General features: G+C 44.5%; 1 protein-coding gene across 3 annotated transcripts in view; it reads right to left on the bottom strand.

Moving 5' to 3' along the window:
• Nucleotides 1-24,764, bottom strand: part of ATP2A2 (ATPase sarcoplasmic/endoplasmic reticulum Ca2+ transporting 2) — a 40,846-nt gene extending 16,082 nt beyond the window's left edge. For 2 of the 3 annotated variants that reach the window (XM_040416071.1, XM_040416070.1), the window contains exons 1-16: nucleotides 24,213-24,763; nucleotides 23,435-23,452; nucleotides 23,270-23,352; nucleotides 16,777-16,881; nucleotides 13,465-13,603; nucleotides 11,985-12,065; nucleotides 10,127-10,212; nucleotides 9,562-10,026; nucleotides 4,640-4,728; nucleotides 3,852-3,954; nucleotides 3,279-3,410; nucleotides 2,644-2,766; nucleotides 2,142-2,360; nucleotides 1,673-2,008; nucleotides 676-896; nucleotides 305-507 (exon numbers count right to left, since the gene is read on the bottom strand). In XM_040416071.1, the coding sequence (XP_040272005.1) occupies nucleotides 305-507; nucleotides 676-896; nucleotides 1,673-2,008; nucleotides 2,142-2,360; nucleotides 2,644-2,766; nucleotides 3,279-3,410; nucleotides 3,852-3,954; nucleotides 4,640-4,728; nucleotides 9,562-10,026; nucleotides 10,127-10,212; nucleotides 11,985-12,065; nucleotides 13,465-13,603; nucleotides 16,777-16,881; nucleotides 23,270-23,352; nucleotides 23,435-23,452; nucleotides 24,213-24,330 (2,521 nt within the window). In that variant the 5' untranslated portion in view covers nucleotides 24,331-24,763. Of the gene's footprint in view, nucleotides 1-280; nucleotides 508-675; nucleotides 897-1,672; nucleotides 2,009-2,141; nucleotides 2,361-2,643; nucleotides 2,767-3,278; nucleotides 3,411-3,851; nucleotides 3,955-4,639; nucleotides 4,729-9,561; nucleotides 10,027-10,126; nucleotides 10,213-11,984; nucleotides 12,066-13,464; nucleotides 13,604-16,776; nucleotides 16,882-23,269; nucleotides 23,353-23,434; nucleotides 23,453-24,212 lie in introns of all 3 variants that reach the window. The other variant, XM_040416072.1, reaches the window with a different exon arrangement.
• Nucleotides 24,765-25,097: the final 333 nt, after the last annotated feature.

Raw genomic sequence — 25,097 nt, 5'->3', positions numbered from 1 at the left:
CTTTACCTAGCCTTTACAGCGGTGCCTAACTACATGTATTTCTGATATCCTATTTGGCCCATATGCACATTAGTGCTATATTTATATACTCATTGTTTGTATCTACTTGCCATCCCAGGTATTAGTTGTGCTCCGTGTCATTCTGTGTGCTCATTTTCCACCATCTACTGTTTTCTATGTGTTTTTATTGTGATTTGTCTCATATGGAGACACTAATAAAATTTATATTTTCATAATATTACTGAGTGCGAGCCCTATCTTTCTCTCTTTGGCGTATTACCTTACTGAGATAAAGCAAACTTACATCCAATAGTAAGATAGCGAAAGAATAGCCAGCCACTGATCAGAGGTTCCTTGGGATTACGTGGTGGCTTGCTCATAATGTCCAGATCCGGAGGATTGAAGCCCAATGCAGTGGCAGGAAGGCCGTCTGTTACTAGATTCACCCACAACAGTTGAACAGGAATTAATGCTTCTGGGAAGCCAAGGGCAGCAGTCAGGAAAATACTAGTGGAAGAAAAAAAGAAATATAAAATCGAGAACATAAAAATTAACAGATTTTCAATATTTCTTTGTTTAAAAACATATAGTAAATATAGTGTAGACCTGTGGAACTAGCTAAATGTTTTGTCAACTTTACAGCCAACAAAATCTTTTGTTAAAAATGTCACTCACCAAACCACTTCTCCAACATTAGAAGAGATGAGGTAGCGGATAAATTGCTTCATGTTGTTGTAAATCGCCCGTCCCTCTTCCACAGCAGCTACAATAGTGGAGAAGTTGTCATCAGCCAGAACCATTTCGGAAGCAGTTTTAGCAACTGCTGTCCCGGATCCCATAGCTATTCCAATCTCTGCTTTTTTGAGAGCAGGGGCATCATTCACACCATCACCTGTCTGAAAAGGAGAGAAAGATGGGTTACTCACACTTGAAACCTAAAAAAAAAAAAAAAATTCCCCACACACTACAAATCTAACATTCGTGAAAACATACTTTTTTTACTGACTCCCCTAAATTTTATACAAAAAATAGAACAGATAGTGCCAACCTCCTGAATCATACCCTTTATGAGGTAAGCTGCATCAGTGGACTGGCCACCAGTGGATGGTACTCTCCTATGTTTAGTTATAACCTACACCATTGAATTCAGCCTTAAAGGGGTTTGCAGGACTTTAAATAATGATGGCCTATCTTTGGTTTATGCATCTCAGATCCAACTTCAGTACCCCTGCTGATCACTTGGGTGAGCCCTGTGGCCTTCTCATGGTTTACCAGACACAGCTCCATACATTTTGTAGCTGCAGTTCAATCTTATTCACATTGCATATCTAGAAGATAGACCACCATTATTAGAGTCCTAGAAACCTCTTTAGTTTTACCTGGACATGTGAACCCAGCCTTAAACATAGGAGAGGGCTACAGAGTCCTGTCCTTAGGATATACTTTGACAGGTTAGATTCATGCATGCACATTTTGGAGCATTTTTTGCCAAAGAGCAATTTTTTTTATTGGGAGCAGGACAGCTTGTGGGAGAAAAAAAATAACAAAACATAGCCAACAAGAATTCCCAACTAAAGTTTTGTCCGTCTGTGAGCGCATGGTTCGAGAGCAGCAAGACAGCAGTGCTAGAGGGTCCCCATTTATTAGAGAGTAAACTGTCCTCTTAACTTACCATAGCAGTAATTTCATCAAAAGACTGTAGAAATTCAACAATTTTTGATTTGTGTGACGGCTCTACACGAGCAAAGCACCGTGCATTCATGCAAGCGTCCCTCTGAGCAGCTAGAGATAGCTCATCAAATTCACGGCCAGTGAAAGCCTTCTCAGTAACATCTTCATCTTCACGGAAGATACCAACACGTCTGCAAATTGCGACGGCCGTTCCTTTGTTATCACCCGTAATCATGATCACACGAATACCAGCCTGCCTACACATCTTTACTGATGCGGCCACTTCTGTTCTTGGAGGGTCCAACATTCCAACGCAGCCAACAAATGTCAGATTGGTCTGAAGACGAAGAATAAAAACAGCGCATTTATTCTCAAGGCAGCACGACATATGCACACAGATAAGTTAGTGGTTGTACACATTTCATTTAACAATTAAGCTAAAACATGGCTACTGCTACAAAACCTCTCACCTCATAGTTGATAAAATTGGTAGATTCTTGCAGATTCATGTCCTCTTTCCGTGTTGGGTTATCATGCGTTGCCAGCGCCAAGCAGCGAAGGGTGTCTCTGCCTGAACCCCACTCTCTGATCACACTCGTTATCTTTTGTTTAATTCCTGGAGTCAAAAGGACTTTTCCGCTACCAACTCGGATATGGGTACAGCGATCAATTAAGCCCTCAGGGGCACCCTAAAGAAGGGATAAAGTTAAAATGCTGAAGGATAAGGCTAAGATAGAAATTCCAAAAAGGTCACTTCCTTCAGTTCACCACCATTAGTAACTGGTAAAGTGACACACACAATGAACCACATTCTCCAGTTATGCTCTCCTTCCCTTGACATAAATATTAGTAAGGCTATCAATTATCAATATCACACCTGTGCAATATTGATCAGACTGCCCACATTTGTGTCACTTTTCATCATGAAGGTAAGTGTACAGATTCTTGACTTTACAAGACTTTGGCAATTACCTTGACAAACATTTTGTTCATGTTGGTACGACTTGGTTTATTTGGCGTACAGTACACCGACATTGATTTTCTATCTCTTGAGAATTCCAATGTGAATTCCTTCTTCATAAGTTGTTTTATAACCTGGAAAATAGGATGGAATTTATCATCAGCTCTCTGCCTCAAAGTCACATCTCATCCCACAACTATTCTAGAAAGAACGGACTACATTTTCTGCAACCAGTTAGAATAGTCACCATGCCCCACTTGGCTATCAGCCCAGTTAAACGGTAGTTATGTTTGATGCAACAGGTTTATCAGACACAGCACAACGGCTGCGAGTACAAGGTATTTAGGCTTTGAAGCTATATACACCTTCAGGGGCATTTTTATGATTGTATTTTACTTATTGTGGGCTAAAAATTAAATTTTAATTGGTCTTTATTATAAATGATCAGCCATTTCTGAGATACAAGACCTAAAAAAAAAAATAGATTAAAAAAAGTCAGTCTGTTTGCAAGATGTGACTTTTCTTTCTTTGAATCCAAAGAAAAACTTCCCTGGTGGTGATGCTCTCCGATGTGATTGGTCAAGACCTTCTAATAACTCCAAGAATAACTGTAAAACATGTGTTTAGGTAAAGAAGAGCAACTTACCGAGTTACAAGCATTAGCACGCTCAATTTTCGTCAGTCCCTTCAGATCTGTGTCAAACACATTCATTTTTTCAACCAAACAGGTAAGAGCAGTCTCCGTAGCTTCCCCAACTTTCTCATAAACTCCTTTAGCCTATATTTCATGAAAAGACAATCATAAAAGGAATAATAATAAAAATAATGATTCTTGAGTAACACACTGCATTTCATATAGTCTTTAAAGTAAAAGTCAACATGTACAACTTCCTTAAATTTCGGCAGAGAGGCCTATAGTCACAGCTAGGGAAAATCCCGTCTGATAAAAGTCACTTTCATACTTCAGAATGCCATAACCAGCTTCCTTTTTTTGAGCCCCATGACTTCATAACGTAGAATAGAAAACAGGGTGAAAAACCCCGAAAGTCATCAGTTGGCTAAAGAAAGCGCTCGCCCTTGTCTACACGCCAGCTGTCCGTTTTTCATTCTGAATCACATTACTTAATGGACAGATAGTGGAACTATTGGAGGATAAATTGTCCCTTTATATCGCACTGCACCAGGTATCAGGCATTAAATATACTTCAGTCATACAAACCTCATTAAAGTCCAGAGATGAATCATTGCAAAGTGCACAAATCGTGGCCAGCTCTACCAGTCCATCATACTTGTGGCATTTCACAAGTTTATCATCTTTATGCCTAATAGTGTACATGGACAAAAAAAATATCTACATGTCAAACAAGGTAACACATAGCGATAGGACATGTATATTATACTTGCCACTTCCTTCATTGCAAATTAAGTTTACATTATAGTCTAAGCTGCAGACATGTTCTAATACCAAGACTACACTGCCAGAACTGCCTGTGCCCAGGCGGCTGCTTTTTTTTTTAACCCCTTCCCCCTGGCATGCATTTTGGGCATTATAGACATTACCCATAGATATTAAAGAGGACCTGTCACCTCTGCAAATATGTCTGTTTTAGTATCTACTTTCAGTTCCCAAGTAATAATGAATCTGGTGCATATTTTCATATAACTGTGCTTGCTTGCAAAATGAGGGGGTAACATGCAAACATATGGCATGTGACCGCTGCAGCCAATCTCAGTACTCGGCAGTATTTAAACAAGCAGTGGCAGAAGGACCATCCAGCTCCGCAGAGAACAGAGACATCATATGTTAGGAACTTAGGGAGCTTGTCCAGGATTTATCATAAGCTCGGACAACCCCTTTAAGTATAAAATAGTTAAAAACAGAGGCTGCATTCAGAAATGAAGAATTACAAATATTCCTAAAATGGAAAAGAAGTTCCTGGAGCATAACGTTTTTTGTTAGGAAACTGGTGTGAATTGCAAGCCAAAAAGACAAGAAAAAAAACTTACACTTCTCCCGTGGGAGCATAAGTGGAGCCAGTTATTGAAAACTCATTCAGAAAGCAGGAGTCGCCTTCAACTCTGTCGACAACAAACATCTGTGGAAAGACGAGAAGACAGTCAGAATGGGACCTTTTATTTATTTCATTTTAGGGGAAACTAGAGATGCCAGACAGAACATGACCATAAAGCCAGGTTGAATCGTCAGATTTGTGTGCAATCTGTGCTGCCCTCCCCTTTGTTTTCAATGGGAAACCCACACGCTAGTATTTACGACGTTGCAGTTAAAACGGACACCATAAAGCAGCAAGGACAGGCGCCTTCTTGGTGCAGCGGATGTCCACGATATACAAACTGCAACAGATAGAGGGTCAGCCTATGCAGGTTCCCCAGTAAACAGTTTCTTCTAAACTGTACTTTTACCATCTGAACACCCCTTAGGGCAGTGGTGGCAAACCTATGGCACGGGTGCCAGAGGCGGCACTCAGAGCCCTATCTGTGGGCACCTGTGCCCTGGAAAGAGTCTATGGTGTACCAATATGCCTTAGACTTCTCCTGCCATTCATCAGCGTAGGGCGCACTATGAACAGCAGAGGCAGCCCACTGAATGTAGGCAGCCTATTAAAGCTAAATGATAAAGTATGTGAAAGATACTATACTGGACTGTAGTATTCAGGTTAAACTGCCGTGTTGGCACTTTGTGATAAATAAGTGGGTTTTGGGTTACAGTTTGGGCACTCGGTCTATAAAAGGTTCGCCATCACTGCCTTAGGGTACGGACTACACAGTGCAGGATTTGCCACGACTGTGCATGACAAAGGGCGAAATCAGTGTCAGAAGACTGCGCCATAAACTGAAATGCTGCAGATTTAAAATCCACACTGCATGTCAAGTTGTGTGTGGATTTTTCTGGTGGAAAATCGCTGCAGCACGAGGGTGAGATTTGTTAAGATCCCATTCACTTTGCAGCCGCTGCAGATTGTCCACTGGGTAACATCAATGTGCCAAGTGTGGCTGTAACCTTACACTGGACTCATTTCTTTTTGCATTTTTCTTTCCAAAGTGTTTAGTGATTTAAAGGGAACCCGTCACTATTCAAATGCAGTGTAATCTGCAGGCAGCCTGTTATAGAGCAGAATGAGCTCAGCAAATTGATATCTAGGTTTATGGGAAGAGATCCAGTAACACTTGTAATTTATACCTTTAGATCTCCGCACATTCTGGGCTTTGAAGTCCAGGAGGCGGTCCTATCAGTGGTTGACAGCTCTCTGTATACACAGTCATAGAGGGAAGGCCGTCAATCACTGATGGGCCCGCCTCCTTGACTTCAAAGCCCAGAATGAGCTGGAATATAAAAAAAAGGTATAAATTATAATCCTGAATCCTCTCCACATAAAACTATATTTCAATCTCAGCTCAGCTTCTCCTGCTCTATAACATGCTCAACAGGACGGGCTCCCTTTAAAAGACATTCTCCTGACCAGTAAAAGGGCAGATCTGATGGCCATGTTCACACGGTTGCAGCCTCGGCTTAAATATTATTCTAGCAGCATCAGTCAACATACATACAGTACGTGGGCACGGCAGTGGCAAGGACCGAGACCCTGACAAATACTAAATTATAGCAGCTCCCTTCAGCACCAAAACCAACCTCAGATTTCCACTGCCACAATAATTCTATCTAATTTTATTCCAAATGCAGCAAGAGATAACAGAAGTCACCCATTCACTGCATAACCTGCAACTTCAATATCACAGAACCCGATAAACAGCAAGCTTATTCATGTAAGAAATACTAGGTACTACTCCACGCCCAAATATCCCAGGAGCAGCGGCCAAAAGCAGATGGCACCTAAATTTATAGTTTTTCTTTTCTGCTAAACTCTATGGGAAATCTGGTTTTTGGCTCACAAGTCTACAACTTGCAGGATAACAGGCCCAACGGGATGGACAAATGTCTTACTATGTTATTATGTTACATGCTTAAAGGGGTTGTCCAGAATTAGGAAAAGTGTCTGTTTATCTATGAACAGTGCAAATTCCTGCCCATGGGCTGTGTTCTCCATTAGGGTCCATTCACACATCCGTATGTTTTGCGGATCCACAAAAGACGGACACCAGCAATGTGCGCACATCGCCGGCACTATAATCGAATATGCCTAATCTTGTCCGCAATTGCGGACAAGAATAGGACATGTTCTATTTTTTGGGGGAACATTTCCGGAACCGGGCAGCACATCGTGCAGCCCCATAGAAATGAATGGGTCTGCAATTTGCGGACATGTGAATGGACCCTTATAATCTGACTAGAAATGATCTGCTATACCAGAGACAGTCCATGGACAGCAGTGGTGCTGTTTCTAAAAAAAAATTCTAACCCTGAACAACCTCTTTAAAGGGCTTGTCGTCACTAGCTCGAGCAGTGTGCTGTACCGCACGCTCCCCAGTCCCTGGACGGGGTCACATGCACCACTGCAGCCAATGACTGGGCTCATCACTGGTAAGGCCAGCCATTGGCTGTAGCAGCACACATGACCTTATACGCTGGGAACCAGAATATGGCAGAATGGAGCAGGGGAGTCTGACTTTCTCCCTAGGTACAATACCCTGCAGAGGCCATTAAAAACAAACCCCAATGCTGAATAACCCCCTTAACAATGGGTTCCCATTGTGTTTTAACCCTCCACTGGGATTCTGAAAAGCACAGTCCACCACAAACAGAAAGGCAGACTCCACGTGACCCATTAAAGGAAATGCACCCATTGTGGTACACATCTGAATACTGCACAGCCCAAGACGGAGAGCCCTGCTAGGGGCTATGACAACGTGGACCCGGCCTAATACTGTTGACCGTGGCTCAGGTCATAAGCAGCTGCGATGTTACAGAACCCTAAGACCCTCTATACACGGCAATATTCACAGACTGTCATTAAGTCAAGGCTTTGGGATAAGCAATAGTTCACCGTTCCAGAATATAACGTATGCTCAGGACCTAAAGAAAACAGACTACATCATGAACACCGCAGGAGAAACTTACTGACTTTCTGGCTCAGTGTCTTTTGTTAAAAGGCTATGTACTCCAAATAGTGATGGATTAATCTCAAAGCTTGGCTACATCAAGCCTTATACAAAAAATCTGTGATGAATAGCTGGCGTTGGCTAAACTCAAGAAAGCGGACTGCGCAAGTGTGAACACACACAAAAAATCACTGCACCCATTGACAAATCCTCAGCTGGCTGCCGCTATCCCATACAAGAGGCAGGTTGCTATCGCCACACCTTAAACGCTAAAATTGGAGAAAGATCATGCTTTGTGACATCTTGGAAAGCACTAGAGAAAAACCCTCGCCCTGACTACAGCCGTTATGTAACAAGACTGCAACTGGTCTCCTCCGGAATACTGATCAGTGTTTGCCGAGCGCGGACTAGGTCAAGACGACTGGCCAGGCCTTCTATAAAAGACTAATGAGGTTTTCATTTTAAGGTCCACAATCCAGGTCTGCCAGCTGCCACTGATGAATTACAGCACAAACATGAAAAATAGATTTGATCATACTTCCCCCCCCCCCCCCCCCCCCCCCCCGCAGCCCACCGATTTCAGGCTTTTCTTTCATATTCTGACAAAGGCGCAATCTCGTTTCTACTTAGAATGCAGCAAGAGATGGAAGCAGAAATTGTCCATTCATCCATGACTCGCTTAACAAGGCAATGAACCACAGGCACAACGGACTAGCAAAATGATGCTGCTGCAGGAAACGTACTACACCCCGCTCACATTCAAGGTGACATTGATAAAGCAGGCAAAACGCTGCCGTCATGCTCCTGCCACAAAAAGGGTCTTCATTAAAAGGGATTGTGCCACATTTTTAAGTTCTCTCCTGTCCACAGGATAGGGGATAACTAGAGGTCCGACCACTGGGACCCCCACCAATCAGAAGAATGGGGGTCCCGTTCTGATGAAGCAGGTCGTGCATGCACATTGCCAATCCAGTCAGTCATTCTCTATCGAAGTGCAGGTGTTAGCAGAGTAGGCCTCATGCACACAAACGTATTTTCATTCCGTGTCAGTTTCTTTTTTTGCGGACCACAGACGAAAACATCCATTTCAATGGGTCTGCAAAAAAAACAGAAGGTACTCCGTGTGCATTCCATTTGTCCGTATTTCTGTTCCGCATTATGGACAAAGATAGTACTGTTCTATTAGGGGCCCGCTGTTCCGTTCTGCAAAATACATACAGTTGTGTGCATGAGGCCTAAATCTGAGAAAATTTTGCCCAAGATGCTCTAGATTTGGTTATCCCCATCGCACAGGACAGTGGATAACTAATAGATCGGTGGAGGTCCTACTGCTGGGACTCTCAATCACAAGAACGGGGGGTCCGTAATCCCCCAAAGTGAGTAGAGCAGCTGGTTCCACATGTGTTTGGCCGCTCCATTCTTTCCTATGGGAGTTCTGGAGACAATCTAGTACAGCGCTCAGCTATCTCTGGAAGTCCCATAGGAATGAATGAAGCAGCAGCAGCACGCATGCCCGATCTGCCGTTCATTTAAGGGGAGGCTGCAGGGGGTACAGAGCCCCTGTTCTTGTGATCAATGAGGGTCGCAGCAGTAGGACCCCCTACAATCTAATAGTTATCCTCTATCCTGTGGATAGGAGATAAGCTAACTTGAATACCCCTTTAATGTAAAATCTTTTAGGATGACAGCAAGTTGTACGACCCCCTAAAAAAATAAAATAATAAAAAGCCAAATGCAGTCTATGACTGACTCTAGATAAGGGGGGGGGGTGTCACACTGCCACCCATACGACTAGTCGCAATGAGATACTGGGATCCTCATATTGTGCAACATGTCACCGTGTAGGAGTAGTCTTTAATAAAAAGCAATGACATTTTTATTTCCTAAAAAGTAAACATGAAGAGATCTCTTACCCTACAGACAGACATCTGGTTAGTGGTTAGAGTACCGGTCTTGTCAGAGCAAATAACTGATGTACAGCCCAGTGTTTCAACTGATGGCAAGCTCCTGACAATTGCATTTTTCTTTGCCATTCTTCTAGTACCCAAAGCCAAACAAGTGGTGATGACTGCAGGCAAACCCTCAGGAATAGCAGCAACAGCCAGGGCAACAGCAATTTTGAAATAGTAGATTGCTCCTCTTATCCAAGAGCCACCGTGCACGGGATCATTAAAGTGTCCAATGTTGATGATCCATACAGCAATGCAGATTAAGGAGATCACTTTAGAAAGCTGCTCCCCAAACTCATCCAACTTCTGCTGCAGAGGAGTCCTCTCTTGCTCTGTAGCTACCATTTCATCACGAATCTTGCCAATTTCAGTGTTGACGCCAGTTGCCACCACCACACCGATGGCTTTACCAGCAGCAATATTTGTACCCTGATTGAGAGAGGAAAAAAAATTTAAAAAAAATGAAAATTGAGAAACTAATGCACAGAAGAAACAAGCTCACATTGTACCATATAAAAGGAGAACTCACAGAAAACAGCATGTTTTTCTTATCTTGATTTACAGCTCGGGGATCAGGGACTGGGTCAGTGTGCTTTATTACAGACACAGACTCTCCTACAAAACAAACAGCCGACATTGCAGTGAGAACATTAAATCATTCATCTTCTATTAACTTACTACGGCGAAATTAAAAATACACACCATATGTTACTGGCTATTATCCATGTTAGCCACGTACACCCAGAAAACTGCTCGGGCAAAACATCTTAAGGCCCCATGCACACAATCGTATTAATTTTGCGGTCCGCAAAACAAGGATCCACAAAATATTGGTGCCAGCCATGTTCATGCCACCATTTTATTTTTTTCACCCCGTGTAGAAATGTCCTATCCTTGTCTGAAAATCAGACAAGAATAGGACATGTTCTATGTTTTTTTGTAGGGCCACGGAACGGACAGATGGATTCTGTACACATTTTTTGCAGCTCCATGGAAATGAATGGGTTCACATCCGATTCACAAAAAAATACAGTTGAGTGCATGGGGCCTAAGACAAAGTTGCTTTAGAATTTTTATTTTTTAAAGAGGACCTTTCATCGGTCCAAACATTGTGAACTAAGTATCATGACATATACAGTCACTGCACTTACTATTATCCCTGGGCGCCGCTCCGTTATCCCGCTATGCCCTCCGGTATGTTCGGGGACTTGGTTATAGTAGGCGGAGTCTGCCCTTGTTCGGCTGGGCGTCTCCTCCTAGGCTGTAGCGATGGCCAATCGCATCGCAGAGCTCACAGCCTGGGAGAAAAAACCTCCAGGCTGTGAGCTCTGCGATTGGCCAGCGCTATGGCCTAGGAGAAGGAGACGCCCAGCAGAACAAGGGCAGACTCCGCCTACTATAACCAAGTCCCCGAACATACCGGAGGGCATAGCGGGATAACGGAGCGGCGCCCAGGGATAATAGTAAGTGCAGTGACTGTATATGTCATGATACTTAGTTCACAATGTTTGGACCGATAAAACGTCCTCTTTAAGGTTGAAACCTACGATTTTATAAAACTTATGACATATCAGAAGTTCTCAGAAGGTGGAGTTTTGAGACCCGCACTGATCATGAAACTAAAAAGACAGAAGTGCTCAGCTGAGGGCATATAGAAAGTCCACAAGTCCGTAAACATCTGACCTGCCTCTCAGTTACACTTTAAATTTTTATGTGCATTACAGCCTTCCCTTGCTCTCTAATAAATAAAAAGGCAGTCGGATATAGGTAAATGTGCTAGGAGCCATACTTAAAGGGGTTGTCCAGGATTAGAAAAACATAGCTGCTTTTTTCCAAAAACGCCATACCTGTCTGATTGCAGCTCAGCTCCACTGGAGTCAATGGGGCAGAGCTGCAATTCCAGACAATGTGTGGACAGGGATGGTACTGTTTTTGGGTGAAAGCAGCCATGTTTTCCTAACTTAGTTAGTATAAGGGCTCATTCACACAACCGTATGAACGGGTCCGCAAAAGATGCAGACAGCACACAGTGTGCTGTCCACACTCATAGTTCCATTCTGCCACCCCGCAATTTGCATTTTCTATTATTGTGGCGGCCATGTGCGGTCCACAAATTGCGGAACGCAAATAGGCCGGTATCCATGTCATGCGAATGCACCCTTATACAGCATTATTAACCAACAAACGAGCAAAATTGTCAGAGATCGACATTACAGACCCCATGCTTCTCACGGTATTGAGGCGTCAATTTACCATAAGAATATTTGAACATTACAAAGGGGGGATTTCACATAAATCTTCGGTTACTTCTACTTTAATACCCTAAAGCCATATCCATTACGGACCACATAGGTAACCATTCCTGAACCATGCTGTAGTATACGTACCAGTAAGGATAGACTGGTCTACTCTTAAGGTGGTGGATTTGATGGAAGTTAGTCGTATGTCTGCTGGGACTTTATCTCCAACTAGAAAAATATATACATATTTATTAATACCACGACACACAAGTACATACAACCATTTAACTATACAGAACGACACCAGCTTATAGGGAGATGGACTTCATGGCTGAATACTATGGCACCTGCGGCCCTTACCGGCAGCACTAATACAATTTACTGAGCGGATAAAGTAGCCTTTCCAGAAATGACTGCAGGCCCGTGTGTAAGGAAGAAATGCCAAGTTTAAAATAGCTACATTAATGCGCATATACCACAAATATACCTCTGCTTCATGTTAAAGAAAAGGTCTGGAGAAGATCAAACAAGACAGAATTTACATCATCACCATGCTCGAAAGGCTGTCCTTTTTATAAACAGGGCAAAATTATTTCACTCATGCCTCATTATAAAAAAATAAAAATGCAATGCCCCAGTGAAAGATGCAAGATCTCCACCGATAGCTGCAAGGCACATACAAAAAGGCTGGCATGGTGAATTTGACTCCGGCGTACCACAGGGAGCGGCATGTGCTAGTAGTCCCTGGTGGGACTCCTTATGCAATTAGAAGTAATAGCTTGTTTTGAGGCTTGCGTTCTTAAAACACCTGCAGGAAACCATACCAGGTTAAATAAAACACCTACGAGGCATCCTTATTATAATATAATGGATCCTTTGTATAACTATTCAGAGCCGAAACAAACACCCCGCGGGCACGCATGACCAGCAAAACATTAAAGGGTTAAAACCAGCTGCCATCACTTATGTTTGACGTCAGAAAGGAAAACGTGTACGTGAAAAAAAAAAAAATGCAATAACGGACCTGTCGTAGAAAGTTCTAAAGTTGCTTGCACTTGCAATCATTTCATTATAAAAGGAAACGCACAACGGGCATTATAAAAGCGATTTATCACAGTCCGTCATTTTCAGCGCTGTCACCAGAAGGCAGACCGGTTTTGACATACAAATGTCATTGGCGTGCGGCCTAGAATTCCATTTCCAGATATGCATCCCTGGGTGAAGTGCTGCAATTCCCTACATGGACATCTCTCTACAAATTCTATGGCAAAGTCCATACAATACTAAACATAAAAGGTATTAGTAGCACGCTCCACATACATCAGCTGCGTAACATGAGTGGTGTAGAGCGACAATAAATTGTGCCGATGTCTGCTCTTAAAAGCAATCTGACATTTATAGACATATTAAAGCTTGTAGCCTGCAGAGCCCTGCACCGCACAGTGAATTCATCAAAGGAAGGAGTGCACTGCAAGCTTTACCCCGGGCCAGGAATCGTCTCTAGACAAGTGAACGCCATCTAATGAAAGAGTTAACCTTACACATAGAACTGAAGCTTAAAATAGAATCCATCATACAACAGATTTCAAGCCCACCGCGTTACGATAGATTAGACAGAAAAGCTCACCAGCAACTTCGACAATGTCGCCGGGGACAATATCTCTGGCTTTAATCCTCTGGACACTCTTTCGGTCCTGTCGGTAAATTTTGCCCATCTCAGGTTCATACTCCTTGAGGGCTTCAATGGCGTTTTCAGCATTTCTTTCCTGTTAAGGAAGAAGAGACGTGATGGCGAAGAGTACGTGTGGAAAAACGTGGAAAAGATTTAGCCGCCTCAAACAAAGCTGGGTAAATGAAGAGACAAATGCTGGTCATTGTAAGGCCACCTGCACACGATTGCGGAATACGTGTAGAAAAACCGCATCGTAGTACAGAACCAGCAAAGTGTATGGGATTACACAAATCTCATGTACACTTTGCGGAAATTGCAGCATGTCAATTATGTTTGCGGTTTTATCGCAGATTTCATCCTTTTCCAACAGAGGGTGAGAACTGCGGCAAAACCGCATCTAAATCTGCAGATTTTGGTGTGGATATGTTGCAGAAATGCACATAAAAGAAGGAAATTTGTATGGGTACGGTCACACGGTGAGTTTACCTGATGCAGTTTTGGAAGCCAGAATCAGAAGTGGACCACAACAGGGCAGAACGTGTGCAGGACAGATACCACCTCTTTTCTGAATCCACTCCTGGCTTTGGCTTCTAAAGCTGCATGCAGTTATTTCCTCCCTTACAAATGCTGAGGAAACGCAGACCATGTGAACTAAGCCAAAACCAGAAGTGGAACCTGGTTTTGCTTTACAAATACGGATGAAAAAATACTGACCAAATACTGACTGTGTGAAAGTAGCCCTAAAAAGAAGGACATTCTAACATACTTACAACCCCTTTCTCTCCTATTTCCACCCCATTAGACTGGAGATTAAAAACTTGACAAAGACCATCCTCCCTCCCAAATGTTATACAAGCAAATGAAACCACGGAAAGACATTTATTTAAAAAAAAATAAAAAATTTTAGTTAGATGTAGGCATAAAACAAAAAAAATAAAAAATGTTCTTGTCAGTGTCCGTTTTAGCTTAAACTGTCAGAAAACAGTCCAAGTGGGTGCTGGGGTCAGTTTCCGTAATTTTTGTAAGCTTAGTATCTGCGCAGTTACTTTGCCTGCACCCAAAAATATGGCCCGACCCTTTGCTATAGGCTCCACTCTAAAGCATCGTCTTAAAGGGGTTGACCACTTTCTGGTTATGGTTCACCAATAAGAGGATTATATGGCACTTACTAATATGGCCTTCGTTGAAATCCTGCACCATTTTCTATATTTCACGAGGGGCGCTCCCTTGTATAGAAAGTATTTTGTGCTGTCCACACAGAGGTCCTGTCCATAAGATGGCTGCCGACTGAGGGTCATGTGAGCAGGCAAATCATCTCCATGTGATGTCTCCTTTATTCAAATACACTGCACCTGCCATCTGAACGTGTCTCGTTGGGAGTTTAGTGCAGACAGTGTTTTTGAATGGAGGAGACATTACATGGAGGTGATTTGCCTGGTCACATGACCCTCCATCATCGGCCATCTTATGGACGGGACCTCCCTGTGGACAGCACAAAAGACTTTGTAAACAAGGGGCCATACAGCCATATAATCATCTTACAAACAGTGGTCAAAAGTAGCCAATCCCTTTAAGACTTTGCAGGAAGCTAGCAAGTATAGCTAAAAGGACTTGTGACACAAGACTTCCAACATGGTGGTAAAACCGCGCAGCAAAACAATGGACTGACACAGCTCCATGTCTGCCACTTCTAAGGGTGTAAGGAATTACAAGAGGAATACGCAATCTATAGAAAGGCAAAGTTGAATTTAAATACAAAGCAATTGTGTAGAGAACACTAAAATGAGAAAGGCCAAAAAATAAAAACCAAAACTTTAAAAGGGTTGCCCAGGATTTTGGATATCAATGGGCTGTCCTCAGGATGGATCAATCAGATCGGCAGGGGTCCAAGTCCCAGCACCCCCAATGACCAGGCTGCTACGTCCTCCTCACAGCGCCATCCGTTGACTAGCTACTGTCCTTTGTATTGCAGCTCAGGCCCATTCAATAGAATCGGATTGATGACTTATACTGAGAAATAGGCCATCAATATCAAAATCCTGACTAATCCCTGAAATACCAAAAGTGGTAATTTATAAGAGCCAAAAGCGGTAATATAAAAGCCAAAAACAAAGGCAGAGAGACTCGTTTTCAAATTTTAAATGTATTCCGCTATCTGGTAAAGGCCCAAAGGTTACATCTGCATTAACAACGCAACAAACCTATTGGGGACACAACCTCCAGACCTGTGACAAAAAGAGAAAGGGATTCTACATACAATCCATGTACACTTCTAATGATACATGTGTACAAGATGCCATCGCATCTCAGCCCCATGCACTTAAGAGGCCATTCCTAAGTCCGTGGGCAGGTGTACAGAATTACGTAAGGACACTGTACAAGACGTCTGGGAACACTGACTAGCTGGCTGATTGCAGAACTTAGACTTGTGCAACAGGAAATTGCAGCACGTGTGGAAAGAGGGAGTTTTATTGGGTGATCACTATCAGGACAATGAGTAGATGACGCTTCTCAGAAGAAGGGGCAGAGCGCACAACCCTTCACCTATGACGGAATCTGCTGGCATATTCATATGTTTGCACTTTTCACAAACAACAAGTTTTGTGCCAACTTTAAATGTGCCAAAGCAAGTATCAGCTTGTTGTTAATTTATTCATATATTTCCAGTTGGAAGAACAGAGGACCAGCACCAAGTATAGTTAAGAAAAGATGCAAATTTTTTTTTTAATGGGGAAAGCAAATATTTAGTAAAACAGACTTGCTGGGTTCTCTATCACACATAGGACTATATATGAAGGAGAAACAAAAGACAACAGAGCTCTACCAAAAATAACTGATCCCTTGAATGGGACAAAGCTGCAATACCAAGCACGGCCACTGCTAAATGTATGGGGGGCAATGTATTAAATGAAGAGGCTGCAGCACTTTTCCAAGTGCCGTGGCCCCTTCAAACCGCTGACTGGCAGAGGTGCCGAGATTGGGACCCCCACTGACCAGATACTGATACTTTTATATTTATATTTTCAATACACATTTTTAAGGCAAAGTCTAAAGTGAATCGCCACGGAGGGGAAATATGTAGGAAAAGATTCTACTTTTAGAATCCACTCAAAAACCGCATAAAATCTTCATGAAAATGTGACAGCATCCGCAGACTTATCGGTGCCATCTGGAACAGAGATGTATGAAAACTAAATATATGGAAGCAAATCCATGGAGGATACAAAGAGTTAACGGCTGCCAATGCCACACTGCAGATTTACTTACCTGCCAGACGCCCACAATGGCGTTTGCTACTAATATAAGTAAAATTACAAAAGGCTCTACAAAGGCTGTGATCGTTTCTTCACCTTCCTCGAACCACGCCAATACCTGAAATAGAGAAGGAAATGCATCAAAAACAAAGCCAAGACCTGCGTGTCCTCACAAGGAATCTGCTGGCACTTTCTCCATTGCCAGTCAGGTACAGTTGACAGTTGAGTGGTGCCTGCTTTGACTTCTGCAGCTACACTCCAATCGTCAGGCCAGCACGCGGGCAGGGATTTTCAAGAGTAAATTTATTAGCATTTTACTGCAAACCCTTCTGGTAGAAACATCTGGAGAGGGCTCCAAACTCCTAAAGTAAAACGTCCCAAATAACCGGAGTGCTAACAAGCTAGGAAGGTTTAACGTACGAAGCCGCAACGCAACGCTCGGCGTGCTCCTTATCAGAGGTTACTGTGGAACCAGACATGTGAAAGTCACGTCAAAGGCAGGCTTCCCTGGTCCCTTTAGTGATACAGACCACTGAGCTCGTGTAGATCCTGCTGGTACATGGGACATTACAGAGCAGAGCATTCACACACAAGCATCTGAGAACATGGAAGATGGCAGAGGGCACATACCAAACCAGATGTGTTTTCTGTCCTTACATAACAGTATGATGTACATATCACGCCACTTCCTCTGACTGGCTTATTTGCGGAGTTCCCATGTCCAGAATACCAAAGTTCCCACCAGGGAATCTACTGCAGATTCCCAAGGGGAAGAGGACACAGCGTGCACTAGTACGGCTCCATGTAAGAGGACATCTAGGCCTGCGTCTACAACAGGGAGGCAATGGTCTGTAAGTGTTCGGATCTGTCTCTAAATTCCTACCACGGGCCACTCCCATACAGACATTTGTTAAAAGGCTTTCCAGGATTACAAAGAAGTATTCACTCTCGTGTGTATGGGATATGACTTGTACCGCCAACTTGATGAGCTGTGATTTTCTCCCATTTAATTGAATAGGGCTGAATTACAACACATCACATCCAGTACACAAGGGTGGCATTGTTTCCTGGGAAAAAAAAAAAGCAACCCCCCCTAATTATGTATGGACAAGCCCTTTGAAAGGTTTTGCCATCTCAGACAATGGGGACATATCGCTAGGATATGCCCCCATTGTCTGATAGGTGCAGGTCCCACCTCTGGGACCACCACCTACAATGAGAACAAAGCGGGGAAATGAACAGAGGGCACACTGCGCATGCGCTGGCTCGGCTATTTCCATCTGTCCCATAGAAAAGAATGGGAGCAGGTGCCGCGCATGCGCAGTGTGCTCCCATTTACTTCTATGGGAGCAGCACTTAGTGGTGGACAGACCCAGGGAAATACAGGGTCCTCCAACAACAGCCCGTTCTCGTTGTAGGTGAGGGTCACAGAGGTGGGACCGGCGCCTATCAGACAATGCGGGCATATCCTAGCAATATGCCTCCATTGTATGTGATGGGAATACCCCTTTAAGCTTGCCCAAGACTCCATATTATATCAGATGGGTCTTACCAGTAATCAAATATCTATGGGACACCCCAAAGGCCCTGCAATCTTCTACAACAACATAGGTAAGGCCTCTTTCACACTTGCGTTGTCCGGAGTCTCCGGACGCTAAAGTCCTGTTAGCCATGGTAAAGGGTAGTGGGGAGCAGTATACTTACCGTCTGTGCGGCTCCCGGGGCGCTCCAGAATGAAGTCAGGGCGCCCCATGCGCATGGATGACGTGATCCATGAGATCACGTCATCCGTGCACGTGGGACGCCCCGACGTCACTCTGAAGCGCCCCGGGAGCCGCACGGACGGTAAGTATACTGCTCCCACGCTCCCCACTACACTTTACCATGGCAAACAGGACTTTAGCGTCCCGGCAGCCATGGCAACCATTCAGAAAAAGCTAAACGTCGGATCCGGTAATGCGCCGAAACGACATTTAACTTAAGGCCGGATACGGAATAATGCCTTTCAATGGGCATTAATTCCGGATCCGGCCTTGCGGCAAGTGTTCAGGATTTTTGACCGGAGCAAAAAGCGCAGCATGCTGCGGTATTTTCTCCGGCCAAAAAACGTTCCGGTCCTGAACGGATTTCTCTCCATTCAGAATGCATTGGGATAATCCTGATCAGGATTCTTCCGGCATAGAGCCCCGACGGCGGAACTCTATGCCGGAAAAGGACAACGTAAGTGTGAAAGAGCCCTAAGCTATCAAGATATCCCAAGAGCAACAATACTGCTCCAGTTACATTTCTATGTAGACAAGCTTGAGAATAAATGCAGACTTCAGCTAATTTCTTCCCAGCATTGGTTCATCAAAAAAATTTGCTAAACCATGTAATTAAGATTCTGCTCCCATTACAGCTCCAGCCTACCCTAGAAGAACCTCCCGACATATACCGCCAAAAAAAGGTGGAGATGTATGTCCCACAGCAAAGGGATGCAGAGGGATAAGTCACTAAGTCTATTTTCACACGTCTCGTACAGTTCTCTGGATTTGGTATATCCAGATAGCGCCACCGTGCCTACTGGACCCCATTCACTACGAGATCTGGCAGGACAAAAAGTGCTGCACACAACGTTTTTTTCTTGTCCGCCTGATTCCAGGCATTCTCTGCAGGAACAACCTGCTGGAGAGCTGTACCGCACATGTGAAAGTACCACACGCCATACCATACCTGCCCAACACAGTCCAAAAGGAAACAGGTAAATGGAGCCCTAATGATGCTTTTAATGTATATGCCACAAGCTTCTCCAAGAGTATAACATAGGCATGATGTGAACAAAGCCAAACCAACACCCATATAGCCTCACATTGTGTGACTACACACTAGAATAAACCTACCTACTTACATACAATGAAAACCGGCAAAGAATGCACATGGGAAGGAATAATGCAAGTCACCCGTACATACTAAATGGTAAAACACTCGGTAACACTGACATGGAAAAGGATCTAGGAATTTTAATAAACAGCAAACTAAGCTGTAGAAACCAGTGTCAGGCAGCTGCTGCCAAGGCCAATAAGATAATGGGTTGCATCAAAAGGGGCATAGATGCCCGTGATGAGAACATAGTCCTGCCACTTTACAAATCACTAATCAGACAACACATGGAGTATTGTGTACAGTTCTGGGCTCCAGTGAACAAGGCAGACATAGCAGAGCTGGAGAAGGTCCAGAGGAGGGCAACTAAAGTAATAACTAGAATGGGGGACTACAGTACCCTGAAAGATTATCAAAATTAGGGTTAGAAAAAAAAAGTCAACTGAGGGGAGATCAAATTACCATGTATAAATATATCAGAGGTCAGTACAGAGATCTATCCCATCATCTATTTATCCCCAGGACTGTGACAAGGGGACATCCTCTGCGTCTGGAGGAATGAAGGTTTGTACACAAACATAGAAAAGGGTTCTTTACGGTAAGAGCAGTGAGACTATGGAACTCTCTAGCTGAGGAGGTGGTGATGGTGAGTTCACTAAAAGAGTTCAAGAGGGGCCTGGATGTATTTCTGGAGTGTAATAATATTACAGGCTATAGCTACTAGAGAGGGGTCGTGGATCCAGGGAGTTATTCTAAATATGAGGAAAATTGACTTCTACCTCACAGGGTTTTTTTTTGCCTTCCTCTTGATCAACTTGCAGGATGACAGGCCGAACTGGATGGACAAATGTCTTTTTCAGCCTTATAAACTATGTTACTGTGTTACTAGAATTGCAGGATAACAGGCCAAACTGGATGGATTAGCAACCTCACCACCAGCATGTCGGCCATATATACTATGTTTGGCCAGCAGTCCTGACCCCATTTATACAAACATCCCCCAAAAGAGGGAAGATGAGCGGCAGAAACTCTCCATGGTGGCCTGACTATATAACACCGCCTCACAGATTACACCTGCAGCATCAGGCTGTTCCCATGTAGTATGAATGCGCTCACCATACTTGTGAGGATTTCCTCCCACGCGGGTACATTGGTGCCTGACCACAGCATTCAGAGAGTAGGAGCTGGTGTGACCGGTTACAATCCGTACACTGCCGCAGATTTGTTGGCACTACATGACAAATGCATTCATTTTCACCGCTGCTAGAATTTCCATTTTTATTAAGGCAAGGCCAGCTTGAATCAAATTATTCATTCGGCAGAATTCACAATTCTATGGACTGCCAACATGTTCGAGTCTGCTCCCAGTGAGATTTCCATCTTCTTGTTCTGCCTCTAAATCCCCTAGCCAAATACTACAGATGTCCTCCTGCAGAATCATCCATGAACATCTAAGCTTTTTATACCCTTCATAGCGCAGCCAAACACGGTGAATATTTAAAGGGGTTCGTCCACGAGTTTAACAAAATAAATCAACGGTGGGAAATGTTACAAATATAAGAGTTGGGGCTCATTCAGACGGCCGTATGCAAATACTGAATTGGGGCCATGTCCTGATTTTCAAGGACAAGTATAGGACATGTTTCATTTGTTTTGCGGAACCGTGGAATAGAAAAGGGCCCCATAGAAGTGAATGGGTCAGCATCTAATCCGCAAAAAAACGGATCTGCATTTTTGCGGATAGCATACAGCCGTCTGAATGAGCCCTTATACATCTCTTAAAGCCCTGTCACACCAGTGGTCAACAACCAAATCACTGGCCTCAGATGGGGCCAGAAAGGACGGCACATGACCTCTGAAACTGGCGATTGGCTGTTGCGGTCACGTGGGTGTATGTAACAATCGCTGGAATGCCGGGAGATTTAAAGGGGTATTCCCATCACAGACAATGGGAGCATATCACTAGGATATGCTCCCATTGTCGGATAGGTGCGGGTCCCAGAGGTGGGACCTGAACCTACACAGAGAACGAAGCAGGGAAAGTGGCGGAGGGCGCACTGCGCGTGCGCCCTCTATTCATATCTATGGGGCCGCCGAATACAGCCGTTGGCCCCATAGAAATGAATGGGAGCGGTGGTCGATGAAGCGAGATATGCCCCCATTGTCTGGTGGGGGCACTTTAACAGTTGAGTAATGTAATAAAATAAAAATATTCCTTCTGTAAGTTTAAAAAAGTACGCATAGGTTTTGATTGGAGGGGTTCCAATCGCTGAGACCCCCGTCAAACCCTAAAATGGGTTAGAAGCGCTCAGAGCTCAGTCATTGCCTCCACTGACTATATGTAAACTGGAGTTATTTTCTTTAGTCACTACTTTAATTTCCTAAATTCTCAAGACACCCCCCTTGAGTACTACTACTACTCCTACCTTGCAACCATTTATCTGTTCTAAAAATTGGAATGAGAAGGAAATGCAAATTGTCCTGTCCATGAGAAGCGAACTTCCATTTCTAGGCCAATATCTAGAGGTTACAGTGGCAAAGCATGGTATACTCTACTTCGAGAACTATAGATGGCATCCTAAGCGTACCGCATCTACCTAGAGAACTATAGATGGCAGGATGAAGATGCATGAAATATGGAACAAGTGAAGTACTGTGCGCACTGCGATATAAAACTATTACGCAACTCCTCAAGCAAGGCGGTGAAACAACAAATATGAGCTTCTCCCATAGAGCCAGCTACTAGCCTGCCATGTCCGAGCGGGGGTTGAGACACGTGTATGTGACATTACAAAGTACACGTAGGATGCCGCTCGCTGTATTGGTGTAGCTACCGGTAACTAGTTGTGTGAAGCCGATACAGAACACTAACTGTGCCATGTCTGACAACTGATGCAATGGTCTTAGGCCCAGGAGGAAAATATTATTCCAGATCTCCCCTCATTAAAGGTCAGTTACTAAATTTGGTCAAGAAATGAGTCGCCGCCACCAATTGTCACCTGACATGGAGCCATCAGGAACAGCACATTACACGTCAGTACAGTCTAATTCTACAGCTGGCATTAGCCAAAGGAAGCACAGGACTTCTAGAACATGCCGGAATGGTCTATCCAGACGACACCTTCATACAAATTATCTAGCCATACGTGCCTTAGATACCATCAGCCGGACGCCATTCCAACACCACACGCACGCTCAGCCAAGCCGACATGTACGTGGTCCTGAATGGGGGACATTACCGCCCATGAAAACTCTGGATTGGACATACTGAAATCCACCGTGCCCAAGTCATCTCTCCTCACATTTCCAGATAGGACACCACCATACACATTTCATGGTCAGCCAGGCCCATCAAAATCTGTGGGTTCCACCAATGTTCTTCTAGTGTCCACCTATAGGTCAGACTAATGTGCTTTCTTGGCCCCATATTTGTTACCCACACAATACTGGACTCTACATATAAACATTTGTCACCGTTCCCAGTCATGTCAGGCTAGGAAATGGCCAAAGGTGGTCTATCCAGCCCGGTGATCACTACCGGAGAACCTCCAGAAAAACATTCAGTTATATTATCTGCTCTCAAAAACATCTACATTACACCCCAAAAGTCTTCCCAGAAAACGTGTTTTGCTTTTCCGGATACTTACAAATGATATACAGGCAGCAAGTAACAGGATTCTAACTAGTAAGTCTTCAAACTGTTCAATCACCAATTCCCATAGTGTTTTCCCTAAGGAAAGAGAAAGAAGCACTTGTCACATGGGCTCGAACAACGCAGGGCCATCTTGTCAGACGTGGTAGGTCGTACATACCTTCTTCTGCAGGTAATTCTGATTAGGCCAAAGATCCGGGAGCATGGTGGGGAGAGAAAAAGAATCATAAGTAGAGGGAAAAAAAAAAGGAATCATGAGCATTAAGATGTGAGACGTCTGTAACGGCATCCGTTCCTACGATCCAGGCCGCAGACGGTGCAATGACCATCGTTACACTGAATGGACAAACCAGTACCGGTTCTATACCCTGGGCTCAGCAGCCTCTAGCTGTGGTGAAACTACAACTCCCAGCATGCACACTCGCTTGGCTGTTGTCAGAACTACCATAGATGTGGACAGAACATGCTGGGGGTTGTAGTTTCACCACAGCCAGAGTGCCGACCCCTGATCTACACAATCGGGGGCTGATCAGAATCTATATCATGTTAGACATCTGCTGGTGGAAACCAAGTTTTGGGGTTGGATTTCAGTCATGTCTATTACTGGGTCACAAAAAAAGAATTAAAAAAAAAAAAAAAAAAATGACTACTGAAGTAGTCCATCTGGCAGGTACTATCTGTCACAGATCAGCCATTTGTAGTATCTCTACGAGGCACAAAGCTTTAAACTACAGTCTTCTAGATGGGTGGTCCCTGTACATCAGGGGTGGTCTTCCAGGCTGCAGGCACCTACAGGGCCACAGGCTGAGGGAAGTGGAGAGACCGGTTCTGAGGACACACGAGGTTGCATCCAGGCAGCCATCTTCCTAGGCCCGGACAGGAAGTGCTGACATGATGGAGATGACTAGCCTCTCGGCACACAATAGGCGGGCACGTACCGTTGGGCCCCCATCTCTCCTTCTGCTTCTTGACCTGCTCCAGTCCCAGCCCCGTGCTCTCGTTCACGTTGAAATGCGCCAGCACCTCCTCCACCGTCTTGGTGTGTGCGTTCTCCATGGCCGGCTCGCTCCCCGCTTCTGGTCACCGTGTTTCGCTTCTTCTCGGCGGTGCGTCTACAGCGCTCTTCCCATACGAGCCCCCCGCCTCGGGCACGGTTTCTGGGCTAGGGGCAGGTATCGGTCGCTGTTAGCTGTAAGGACGTGTTCATACAAAGCGACCGATGCCTGCGTCGCCCTAAGATCCCTTGCCCGCGACGATATCGATTCGCTGGGGTTCTCAGGTATTCGCAGACCAAGATGAGTCGGGGGATGTGTCTACAGCGAGGTCCCGGGCGGCGGCGTCTTCCCCTAGTCGGTTCCCTTAGTGTTTATCCCGGAGCTGCGGCCTCCCTTTTATGGTCTCTCCCTTCAGTACGTCCGGCCTGTGAGCTCCCGTGCCGCCGATACTAGTGACAGAGCCGTGCAGCCGCTATAGCATTTTATTCTGAGGCTGCTCCGAGCTCACGATCTCGGCATGTGGACGACTCTCATTGGTCGAGGTTCGCGTCATCAAGCCCCTCCCCCTTTTCTCCAGCAGGATCCCGGATCACGATGACGTAGCTCGCAGCGCCCCGGTGGGGGGAGTTGGACCTGAGTGAGCTCAGCTGAGGTTGCAGGGGCGGGCTCCTTGTCACCGGCTCCAGCACTGCTCTCTTCCTTCTGCCTGCGCACTGGGCTATTTTACCATCTGTCCCTCTCCATAAACTGTGGTAGACACTGTTACTTTATGGATCACAGTCAGCAGGAGTGTATCTCAGGCAGCTGCTTAGGGACAGGTCTGCATAC

Source organism: Bufo bufo, chromosome 2, assembly GCF_905171765.1.
Source record: "Bufo bufo chromosome 2, aBufBuf1.1, whole genome shotgun sequence".
Lineage (NCBI taxonomy): Eukaryota > Metazoa > Chordata > Amphibia > Anura > Bufonidae > Bufo > Bufo bufo.
Note: the sequence above shows the minus strand (reverse complement) of the source record. Positions and strands in the feature narration are given on the sequence as shown.